Genomic DNA, 12621 nt, shown 5'->3' on the forward strand with positions numbered 1-12621 from the left:
GCCCTGTATACGGTAATACCAAAACTTGGCAAAAGGTAGCCCTTTAGTGCATGAGTGACGTCAGTCTTTGGCTTTGAAATTGAATGCTTTAAAGTCAGCTTTAGATAATGTGTACTTAGTTACACACTCTATAAGTAAGTGTTAATTGCGGACACCAATGTAAGTTTTATTCTATATAAGTATTCTTACTCATGATATTACGCACTACACGCCACTAGAGGTAGAGCAGTCCAAACTAGAGTGGAACATTTTCAAGATGAGGGATCTGTATTAGCCATTTGTCTTATTTTGATTCGAAGACAAAGGTACAAAGGTGGTCTTAATTAACTATTTGTATGCGTTGCTTTTCAGATGTGTGACGGATGGAAAGATATCTACGTAGAAAACCAAGTGTGCTAATAGCTTTGACTTTGTTGCAGATGATGAGGGTGGTAAAGGGTTATTTTCGTGCAACGTGATCGCCGTTTTTTATTTTACATTCAACGTGTTTTTACTTTTTTATTTGACGTTCAGTCGTGCAAGACAGGTGCCTCGTTCAACGTGTTCTGCTTATTTAATTTTACGTGCATCGTGATTTTCAAATGCTTATTTTGCGTGCTCGGTATTTTTCAAAAAAAATTCAAACACTTGGCAGGGATCGTCAAGAAATACTTTTTTAAAAGCCGTAAACCATTTATATCATAAATGTGATACTAAATCGGGAATATCAAGTAAAACAGAAAGTTTATATATACAAGAAGACAGTGACTCAGTCACAAAAGGTTCACATCAAAGTCTTTATTTTTCGTGCAACGTTCTTGACAGAAATTATTTCACGTTCAACGTGAAATTATGTCTTATTTCACGTTTTTTCCGTGCAAGCACCCCCCCCCCCCCCCTTTTACCACCCTCGATGATGTTTGTATGGTCAGAATATAAGTATTTTATCTGGTGATGGACAAGGCATGACGCTTGTCAAGTTAGAAGACCATTTTCCATGTTTTTCCCCAAAAACCTAGTTTGTCAAGATCGTTTTGAAAGGTTTTTCTGCCACTATTAGATTTAACAACTAGATATGCATCTGCAAAAAGGCATGTGACAGAGTATAAGCTAACTTGTCAGATATTCATATAGACTTAGACCCAGATTAGGACCTTGGACTCCAGATTTTACACAAATATATCCTGATTTCAAGCCCTCTATATGATCAGGTACAATGTGATAAAAATTCCTGTATCAATGCATTGTGTTTACCCTCAGTGGCATATAGGTTTGGTTTGTGTGTAAGTAGACTATGAATGACTTTATTAAAGGCTCTAGATAGAGAAATCTATTATATATAATAAAACATCTGTTTGTTTAGAGTTTTCATTTTCAAAGTTTTTGTTGACATCGTCTATGAATTTCCGGAGTTGAGTTTCACCAGAAATATTTTTAGGAAGCCTTGAATGAGGAGGGGGAGGGGGGAGGGTGCAGTTATGGTTGTCTGAATGTATCATGATTGCGCTAACTATACAACATGTTATATAATTTTGTGCATGTCAGAAATACTCAATAGGTAGACACTCGTAATTCTCTGGATTGTATTCTGACCCTCTCTTTGAAATCGGGGAGACATGTGCAGTCCGCCAATCACAGTGGGCACTTCGCCAGTGTCTAATGATATATGGTATACAAGGTATTATAATAGACGGGGGTATCTTCGAGAAAGTAAGGCGTCAGTCAACTCATCTAATCCACTTACCTTTGATTGGCTGAATTCAGTTTATAGTTTGGAAATAAAAGATAGGACATGCAAAAGAAACCAGAGATATTCAAAGTTGTAAGTTGAAAACAAACTGACAAAGCCATGGGCAAAAAACGAAAAACGGCGGAAAGACAAACAACAGTACAAAAACACAACATAGAAAACTAAAGACTGAGCAACATGACCCCACCAAAAAAAAAAACGGGTTGATCTCAGGTGCTTCGGAAGGGTAAGCAGATCCAGGAGTCGGTTTCACAAAAAAGACTTACAACTAAGATTGATCGTAAGTCATGAACAATTCAATATTCTTACGATCAATCTTATAGTCGTAAGTTTTTTGGTGAAACCGACTCCTGCTCCTCATGTGGCAACCATTACCCGTGTAAGTGCATGCAAACCCTGTTATAAGTCTAACTCGGTAGGTCACATTCGAGGAAAAGAGGACGGGATTGTGGTCACGGCAATTTATATATATATCCGTCGTCATCTGTAAAATTATGGACAAACTGTTGATGAGACTTAAGAATTCGATACTTTTATTTTCGGGCATGTGTAAGATAGTCAATATGGCTGCTTTGCAAATTAGCAAAGAACTAAACATACTGCTATATGACCCGCACAGCCAAATAGACCCCAAAGTATAAATCTTATCGTGACGGACGCCAAAAAAAATGGATAACAGTATTTCTATTTCTTTTTTGCAGTCCAACCCTTATTTGGGTGCGCCAAACAATAGATGGACGATACTCTTAGTGGTCATAAGGCAATGGAAAACTTGCTGTTTGCTCTACATCCTATGCGCATTTCTGGATTAACCATCAGTTGTATTTCTTACCAAAAGCCGTGAAATATATGAAGGTCTGTATGGAGGTCCTTCAACTCTCTAATTTTAAATTTTTTAAGGCGTTTGTCTCAGTATAAAGAATAGAGAATAATGGGCAAAATATAGAGAATATATTTAGCCCATTATTCTCTATCCTTTATATGTACATCCCTCTGCCTACTTTTCACTTCTTTATTTTTTTATCCTTTTTCTTTAGTATATCCCCATTGTTCTCTATTCTGTAAACCTTATCTAGACGTATTTAGTGATCATTTCTGAAAAATGATTTTTTTTTCTTTCATTTCCGTTGCAAGTAGTATTTTTGTTAAAATCACAAAGACATCAAACGCTGTCACAGAATAAGTAAACAAAACATACAAGTATTACATGTGTACGTAAATATATGGCAGACCAATATTATTGCTTTTAACATTCGGCCCGAGAACACAATTAGTATCCTACGAATATAGTCCCTTTTATGGACGGTGTGTAGCCCCTTGTGTGGACGGTATGTTACATGCAAATTGTTTTCAAGCACCTCCCTAATTTATTGTTTCAGGTTTTATGCATAAAAATAAAAGGAAGAAGCGGGGAGGAGTGAAGTTACACTGTCACTAAATTGGATCATGAATTTTGAGATACAGTAAATATCAGGTCAAGTTGAAAATAGTCATAAATAAATACGTCTGAAGCTGTCAAACGGAATTTAAGACCCTTAACATAAAATTGCCGATATTTTGAGTTAGATCTGAAGAAATTTAATTATACTGTAGTTTGTCACATATAATTTGTTTAAAAAATAGTGCACTACACTGAAAAATTGTAATTACTGAGAAAACGCGTTTGCGATTTTTCAAAATTTGCATATATTGTTCTTAAGATTTGCACTACAAAAATAAGTTAACTGTGTTACATAACTTAAAACTGCAAAGGCAAGACACTTGTAAAAAGCAAATTTATAATAATAATTAATTAATATGATTTGATAAACCGGAATTTGAGAGTCTTATTTCTTTGTCCTTTTGTCATATTTCTGGCGTTTGCGGGTCCCCGTATATAATAGCCTGTTTTTTTTCTTCGAATTATGGATTGAAACGTTTTGCCGGACTACCCGGCATCTTGGTATATTTTTAGAGGGGTGCAGAGAAATTACTAGAGTAGGGCTATTACCAGGGGCGGATCCAGCCATTTTTAAAAGGGGGGTTCCCAACCCAGGATAAAGGGGGGGGGGGGGGGGGGGGTTCCAACTATATGTCTCCATTCAAATGCATTGATCGTCAAGAAAAAAAGGGGGGGGGGGGGTTCCAACCCCCGGAACCCCCCTCTGGATCCGCCACTGATTATTCACATGCTCTTTCACGTTGAATTGAATTGTTACTGAGATTTTCAATAAAATGTGTATATAACAAAGAGCAGTTTTATAAGTTACTTTTAATAAAATAAGTAATTATTTTTTATTACTGATTACGATACAAATAATAAAGCTTACATCATAATGGTTAACCTGACAATTTTTTTCTTCCACAGGGCAACCACAAACACACTTGATAACGCCAATCAAAATATCACACACATATTTAAAGTTCACATTTTTCTTTTTCGCACCTGGGATATGAAGTACCTTGGGTCGCGAAGATAATTATCCAAATAAAGAAGATCTCAAGAGTAAATACCCTTATCAGAACGATTATATAATTAATCTGGTTGAAGTATAATTAATACCAGATTTTTCAGATAACGGTTATCTATGCCAATAAAAAGTTTCATTGACATATTTTATTTTGAATGAAGAGGGGGGAATCCAGGCTGTTCTATCGACTAAACTTATATAAATTGACCTGGTATAGGTATTAAGAAAGTGTATTTCAAATGTCCGGTGGTGTCACGATCACACATTTTTGATACTTAGTTGAAGGAAAATAATTATAATAGTGTTGCACAGATTTAAGTAGCTAATCAAAGGCTTTTTGTACCAATTGTGATGTTTATTGCGTGAGTAATACGTGGGTGTTATAACAGCCGAATAACATCGTCTATCTTCAGTTCATTCAAGTGAATAGAGAAGAAATTGCCGGAGGAATTTTGGAGGAGTTTGTTTGATAATATTTCAGCAGTTTTGCATTTATTGTTAGACGGCTGGGAACAAACTCGGGCCTTGGACATTAGATAATGCGTTTGAATAGGCATTTTTAATAGTGTGTGATTTGTCTTTTTACATCTGGATTAGTAACGGTTGAAGAGTAAAGAAAAGGGGGTATTGCTGCCCCAAGGGAAAGTGAAAATAAGACCATGTATTCGTCTCATAAAATATTATTCCTAAGGAACTGTAGAACTTTATTGCTTAGTTTAATTTTATTAAATGGAATTTTATTATCAACTTCAGAATCGGTAAGTTAAAAAAAAGTGCTGATAAAGGAGTTTTCTTGTCTGCATTAGTCTGTAGTTAACATAATTTTAATTGTCTTATCAGAATATTATATAATCGGTGCATGTTTAAAAGAAAACGCAATATATATACAACACGTTTACATTTGTATGGTACATGTATGTGTTTAAAATTATCTATAGTCCGTTTCCATTTGGGAAAACGACTTGCATGTGTTTAAAGTGAAAACGTCATTTAAGCGATGTTATTTTGTAAAAATGTCAGTCTAAGAACATAATACACGTGCATGTGTATACTGATATTTACATATTACAGACATAAAAAATATGCAACTTATGTATGGATAAAATAGTTTGTCAGTGTACATGTATGTATTTGTATTTTTGTATAATTACAAAAGACAAAAACAAACAAAAAATACTGTATGCATTTACTTCAAACAAGGATTTGTATAGTTAGACTAAACAAATCCTTGCTTGAAAATAAAAAAAGATGAAAATGTTGCATAAGAAGTAATTTGATGCACATTTTGCTTAAGAAAATGTGTACTTATATAAATGAAGAATTTTGTTTGTTGAATATTTCTAAAAATTCTTTGATGAGCACCAGATCCAAAGATTTTTTATGATAAATTATTTGTTATGCAACTGATGATCTGGTGCCTCCCAGATGTTAATTAATGATAACTGTCTTTAGCTCTGTTTTGTGAAAGACTGGTTTCCTGCTGGGGTGATTTATCAGGCTTATCAAGATATTATGATGCTTTGAACAAATATTTTTATTGATAAAATCTTTCACAAACCACCTGTGATAAATTAGTTTTCTTTTACAAATGGATGATATGTTAAAACAGCAGCAAAGCTTTCTTTGCATGTAAAAAGGTAGACAAATTAGAGTTAGGCCATAAAAAAGATATGCTTTGAGATCTTGCCAAACAAATTGGAATTTTTTCAACTTTTTATTTTTTTCAATTTCCAATGTTATGACAAACCTTTTCAAAATTTTTATAGTCAAGTTTATCACAACAAATTGACTCAAATGTTGTCATCTCAAAAGACTTGAAATTTGTGCAATAGACATATACATGATATAATGCATTACATGTATGTGCGTATTATACATGCATGTATATGTATGTCTGCTTCTGGTAAGACAAATCAAAAATTTTGCTTGACCAAAATATTAAGTTGCATGGCAGATCTTAAGTCACATAGAAAAAGAAAAATTGAATAATATAGAAAATCTAAGGATATGGGTATCCATCCATGACACAAAATTAGTATGTGCACATCAAAAAACATGCAAAAAGAAAAGGAACATCATAAATTTGTTTGACATTTTGGTCTGACTATTTATATCAAGACTTGTCAGGCATATTTCGGGACATTTGCACATACATGTATTATTTAGTCTACAATATTGGAATATAAATGCTATTTCTTAAATTTTTTTTGCAGTAAAATGTTTAAAAAGTAGACAAAATTTCTTCCTACAGTGTAATATTATGTAAATATTGGATTAACTGAAAAGACGATTTATATGCAAAATTATTTTCTCCTAAAAAATATTCAAAATGAGAATCAAACATGGATAGAAGATTTGAATGTTATGTAAGAAATATTCTACCTAAGCATTTATGACAGAAATATTAAATTATTCACAGATTTACTGATAGAAATTTATTGAAGTCAGAAGTTAAATATATCAGATGAAAATTAGGAGGTCATTTTACAGATCTTTATGCTCAGGTTGATCTATTCATCTGGATTACGCCAACAACTATATATGAAATGATTTTACAATGAGAGTATCTGACAAACAGGACATTCCTACAGGCAACTACCGGTGAAACAGATTTGTCTTCATGTATCCAGGCTATGATATTAACTGACCTGTGTATTTTACATATCTATATGCATGTTCACATTGTACAACATTTTTGTACACTGTACACATGTACATTTTAGATGTACATAAAATTTTGTTAAAAGTTACATTATGTAAACTTTTCATCTGACAATGAGATTATGTCTGAGAATATAAGTTTAAGTTTCACTTCTGTTTTTTTAATTCTGGTTGTTGCTGTTTGGGGTATGGAGGGGGGCTATAAGAGGCATTTTTATTTGGACGATTTTAAGCAAAAAAATATTATTTTTTTCCGATAAAAGGCTTGACGTCTACGTCCCATACCCTTGATGACCTCTGAATTTGCCACTGATTGTGGTTATAGGGCAAACAATATGTGACTAACTATATACATGTGTATATATATATAGCTAAAGAAAGTCAGAGGTTGGAAGACGATCAGATACCACCGTACATGTAGTTCATGTGGATTTTCTTTGCTCTTATGTACATTTGTGTACAAATCAATATTCATAACAATTTCATAAAACTGAATTTTATGTATACATTGTATATATATACAAAAAAAATGCAGTAAGAATTTAGCATTGCAAAGTATATGTGATGTACAACTGAACATTGTACACATGTACGTGTACTAAAATATGTAGATATCAATATATAGTGTCCGGGAGGGAAATATTCAGGCATTATATGTATGTACAAATGTAATGCCATATGAAACTAAAGTTAATTCTGCTAACATACATGTACATGTAAGATTTATAAAATCAGGGGGAAGCAACTCATTAACAGATACTTATGACTAAGTAGAAAATTATTTGTATTCGTTAGCTGCGGTAACTTAAACAAAGTAATCAAAGATGTTTCAGAGGAAGTTGGCAGTTATTGCAATTGACATTTCATGGTAGAAAATAGTTATAATATACCTCATACATGTACATGTACTAATAATACAATTCATTTTTGTGGTGATTATTGAAAATGACCTAAATTTATAATACATGTACATGGAATTTTAATTGATAGATTTTTGGTTGCTGAATATCCCACATAAACATGTATATATTATTTAAAACATATACCTGGATATGACTATGAGAGGAGTACATGTACAAAATGTACTATAATTGCTTACATCCACTTCATTTGAACTTTGGTGGGTAGTTGTCTCATACCACATCTCCTTATTTTTATACAAGGGAGAAAGCTGAAGGAAGGCCTTAATTTAGCCTATGTCATATTTCAAACCCATACTTTCTAAAATAAGTAAAATGTAATTTTGAATAATTATATCAAGCATTTTTTTTTCACTTTAGACAGTGTGCAATATCAGTTTTATGTACAAATTCTTTCTGGTTATTGGACTAAATTTGCTGATTTAATGCATTTTAATATTCTCAAATCAGCCTGAAATTTAAAGGAATTGTATTCTTAGTAATTTTGTGTGTAGATAATAGTAGGTTATCGCTGAACTACTTAAATACTAAAAATTGTTTTGCCCTGTAATCACAATTATATTGCCATAAAATGGATAATTGCTCAAATTTCATTTTATCTAGTAAATATCCTCAGGTGTTCATGTTAAAAGTGAAATGTAGGTTAATAGTACCCTTTTAACTTTTGAGTTTCTGTAAAGCACCGAAAACTGTCTGGGTTTTTAGTACAATTAATAAAGGCATACATAGGTAGTGTGCCATTTAAAAAAAAATAGTTAACTTTTGATCCAAATATTTACCTTATCAAGTATATATATGGTCCATTATTCTATTGCTTTAAGCTGTGATTTTATCTCTGGAGATTTTTCTACTTAATTTCATTGCTATATGATAAGAAAACTAATATACTGATCAATTTTGCTGATTCCGAGTAAAGCTTTTTAAATACTTTATTGAAATTGACTTTAATGTACATATTAGTTAAGGTTAGTACATTGTACCAGTCACTATAGAATTTGAACTGTTATAGGCTGACTGCATCATTAGTTTTACTACATCTACAAAAAAAAAAATACTCTGTTGAAAGTCTTAATTTTTAATTTATGTATTTACATTTTGTAGCAAGTTGATAAAAGTCCAAAATGTTTCAATATATCATGTACATTCTTGTAGTCTACATGCATCTGTACAAGATATTTTCAAAAATAAATTTGTGTTTTTTCTACTCTTTTTTTTTCAACTTAAGAAGTCTTTTAGATGTATTTTAGTACCAATTACAGATAATTTGTACATGTAGTTCTTGACCTTGCTTATTTTGCCATAGACTGACTATACATTTAATAAGCAGCTGTATATTGATTCCAAGTCTCTATGCATGTACATGTATGGTCCATTATGCCGCATTTTGTTTATTTGTGTACAAATTTGTTTAGCTCAGCTAGAGTCTGCAAAAGACTTTGGACTGACCATCAAAACCAGTAAAACTCTTGTTGGTCCAGTTAAACATAAATTTTTACTAGTCCAAATACATATATCTGATTAATGAGGTACAAGAATTTTGAAAAAATCTCTTGAAGTGACAAAGGAGTAGGTTTGGTAAGGGCCCCGATTATTAAGTTCAATGTTTCAGGATAAAAAATGTTTTAAGTTGATGAAAAGACATGTGAGGATGTTAAATAGAACTATTTTTGTCAAAGTTATATTCTGAAGCGTTGATTTTTACATCCCAAATAGGTCAAAAACAGTGATTTTTGCAAAATTTGACAAAATTGTACTGATTTTAACCAAATTAATGCCTAGAAAACATAGAGCGCAGGCGTTGACAAATTAAATATTTTTGTCAGATATGTAAAATGCTGTACCAAAGATTTTGCTAAAAGATATTTTTTGTCGACGTCTGCGCTCTATGTTCATGATGTTTCCTATCAAAGAAATCAATGGAAATTTATCCATTTTCAATGAATTTTTGTCGAAAATCAAACTGAGTGATATTTGTGACGTCATGAACAGAGTGCAAGTAATTTAAAAAAAAAAATTATATTTACGATATTGTCATTGTATTACCTATGATTCATTTTTGTATTGGTCAATTAATCCTAATTTCAAATTCTAACCAGAAATACATGTGTAGGGGCCATTTTAGGACCTTATCGAAACTACTCCTTTTTAGCACAAAGTCAATCAAGTTTTGACTTCTGTTTCAATTTTTGTTACTTCTGGAGAATCATAACCCAATCCCTGTTAGCAACATGATATTAAAGGTTCCATTTTACTCACAGTCGCTTTCAGGCCCTGGTCTATATAACCAGGATATATATCTGAGGAAGGTTATTTGGGGTAATGGAGTTTTGATTTTAATAGTCAAACTTCAATAGGAATCTTCACAAATGTAGTCTTTACTTGATTATAAGTATGTTTTGTTTTTAGGGAGGGAAAGGGGGCGGGGTGTCATATGAACCCTCAAACCCCTCTTGGCTACAGATATGGTAGGGCATAATGGATGGTACTCAACTGTGAATCAACATGCAACATGGTCTTTGTATTTTTCTTGAAAGTTCATGTATGCATATGATACTTGTACATGTACTTGAAAAAGAATGTATACTTTTGAATATATGAGAGGTTAAGGCCCTTGGTCTTAAATTACTATTTCCTGCAACTTATTAACTTCAGGATATATACCTCTTACAATTACAGATATCATATTATGCATAATTTATTTCCGACTTTGAAAAATTATGAACTTCAGTAACATTTTAAGATTTTATTGTGCAGTTTCAAGTTGCTTTTTCCTTTTCTGTTTGGTAACATTAGATTAAAGGAAATGTTTAAAATCATAATCCTACTTTGTTAAGACTAAGTTTAAAAGAAATCCTTAAGAAATTTGCACATATATATCTGAAATTGTTGAAACGTCTTTGAGAGGCCAGATCACCAGTTGAAGGATCTAGTCACGATTTCAATTCATATTAGTTAAGACATTAGAAATTTTAAAAACAAGATTGCGTCTTAATTTTATAATTTTTCCCAATCTAATTAAAATTAGATCCTCTAATTGCTCCCGTTCTGATATGGTGGGCATCAAGGATGCGCGACATATCAGAACTGGAGCAATTAAAGGATTTAATTTTAATTACATGTAGATTGACTTTTCCTATCATAGTTGTAAAAATGTTGTTTTGAACAAGTCATTTGACATTTTTTGATGTACATATGTTTATTATTCGACTCAAAGCAAGTTGCCATCACATTTTGAAGTCTGTACATGTACATGTATCATAAGTAAGAAAATTTCACCTATTTTCCTCAGTATACTACCAGAAATATGGTAATTCTCTGGCAAACTTTATATTTACTAGAATTTTGTATTGAACACATCTGAAAATGAACTAAACATCAAATGAAAAGGTCACTGACCATGCTGACTTGAGATAATAGATATAAAAAATAAATAAATTAAAAATAATTTCACAAAGCTGTGTAAACCTAGTTGTTAAACTGTCACAGTTTGTGGTATATAATATAGGGTGATTCAAATGTCTCCGTTTGTTTGATCTCTCTAGTTTTCTCACCTGTAGGGTACAGGTAAATCTGATAAGGTAGATAAAAGGATGGATCTGTTCACCTTCAGTATCAGGTGTAAAAACAAATCATGGTGTAAAATTACTCAATTAATCATATCCTCTAAACCACAATGTATAGCCTCTAAACAAAAATAGACCAAAAGGTAAAGAAAAAAATCTGTTAAAAAATAACTATTGTCAAACAAAGAGATTATCCTGAAGAAATCTTTTTCAATAGTTTACCTGTTGAACTGAACAGGAAAAAGTGAAAAATCAGTTTTATGGTAATAAAAACATTTTTGGCTGGAAATTAAAAAAGTTAAGAAAAAAATCTGTAAAAAATAGCTATTGTCAAACAAAAGAGATTATCCGGGAGATACCTTGTTTTTTGATAGTTTACCTGTTGAACCTATTAGGAAAAAGTGAACAGTCAGTTTTATGTGAATAAATTTTGGCAGAAAGTTTTAACACACTTTGGATTACTCAATTGATCATATCCGTTAAACCACAATACACAAAAGGACAAAGAAAAGATCTGTTAAAAAATAACTATTGATAAACAAAAGAGATTATCCAGGAGATGTCTTTTTCGAAAAGTTTACCTGTTGAACTGAATAGGAAAAATGAAAATAATATTTTAATATCCTAAGGAAAACCACATTTTATAAAAGATATAACTGTAGTGTGTGATTTCTAACCACATCTGCATCAAAGCAGTTAGAGAAATGAGTCTCTGGGAGATTTGCATTCTTTTTAACCTTGTTTGAAAAAATGCAACTCTTTACTTTTTGCTCAAGGTGAATGCACTTGGTGTACAGATGCATGCAAGTATGCAGTAACTTTTGAGATAAGAAAGTACATTTATGAGGGTAGAAATGGGGTACCCCATATGATGATTTATGATAAAAGATTGCTTAAAATAGCATTATATTATTAATATTATAGTTATTTGACCCAAACGTTAACTGCAGCTATAAAATGTGATTTGAAGAATGGCAATAAAATTTTTAGGCTCATTTGACATAATTGTTAGTGAAAAAGGGAGTTTTATGCTGGACAAGAAAGGCAATTCCAACCCTCATTTATGCAACAGTGTTATGCACTTGCATTTACAACACACAAACTTATAACCAATGCAAGTTTACCAACCAGTTTTTGTCCTGGTTTACATTTTTGAAAAAAAACTGTATTTTAATTACTTATAATTTAATTTTGAATTACAGCATAGTTTAAAGGTTTTAAAAGTTAAACAATTTTCTGTTGAAACAAAATCACTAAAATGCTACATAAAGATTTAATAATTTCTCCAGAAATGGTTA

At 31.9% G+C, this 12621-nt stretch overlaps 1 protein-coding gene across 1 annotated transcript in view; it reads left to right on the forward strand.

Annotated features, from left to right (window-relative positions):
• Nucleotides 1–4363: 4363 nt before the first annotated feature.
• The window catches only part of LOC127720330 (basement membrane-specific heparan sulfate proteoglycan core protein-like), a 202921-nt gene continuing 194663 nt past the window's right edge, over nucleotides 4364–12621 (forward strand). Inside the window, exon 1 of the mRNA XM_052226900.1 lies at nucleotides 4364–4937. Coding sequence (XP_052082860.1) covers nucleotides 4839–4937 — 99 coding nt within the window. The 5' untranslated portion in view covers nucleotides 4364–4838. The remainder of the gene's footprint in view (nucleotides 4938–12621) is intronic.

This window comes from Mytilus californianus, unplaced genomic scaffold (assembly GCF_021869535.1).
Source record: "Mytilus californianus isolate M0D057914Y unplaced genomic scaffold, xbMytCali1.0.p SCAF_11, whole genome shotgun sequence".
NCBI classification, from domain to species: Eukaryota; Metazoa; Mollusca; class Bivalvia; order Mytilida; family Mytilidae; genus Mytilus; species Mytilus californianus.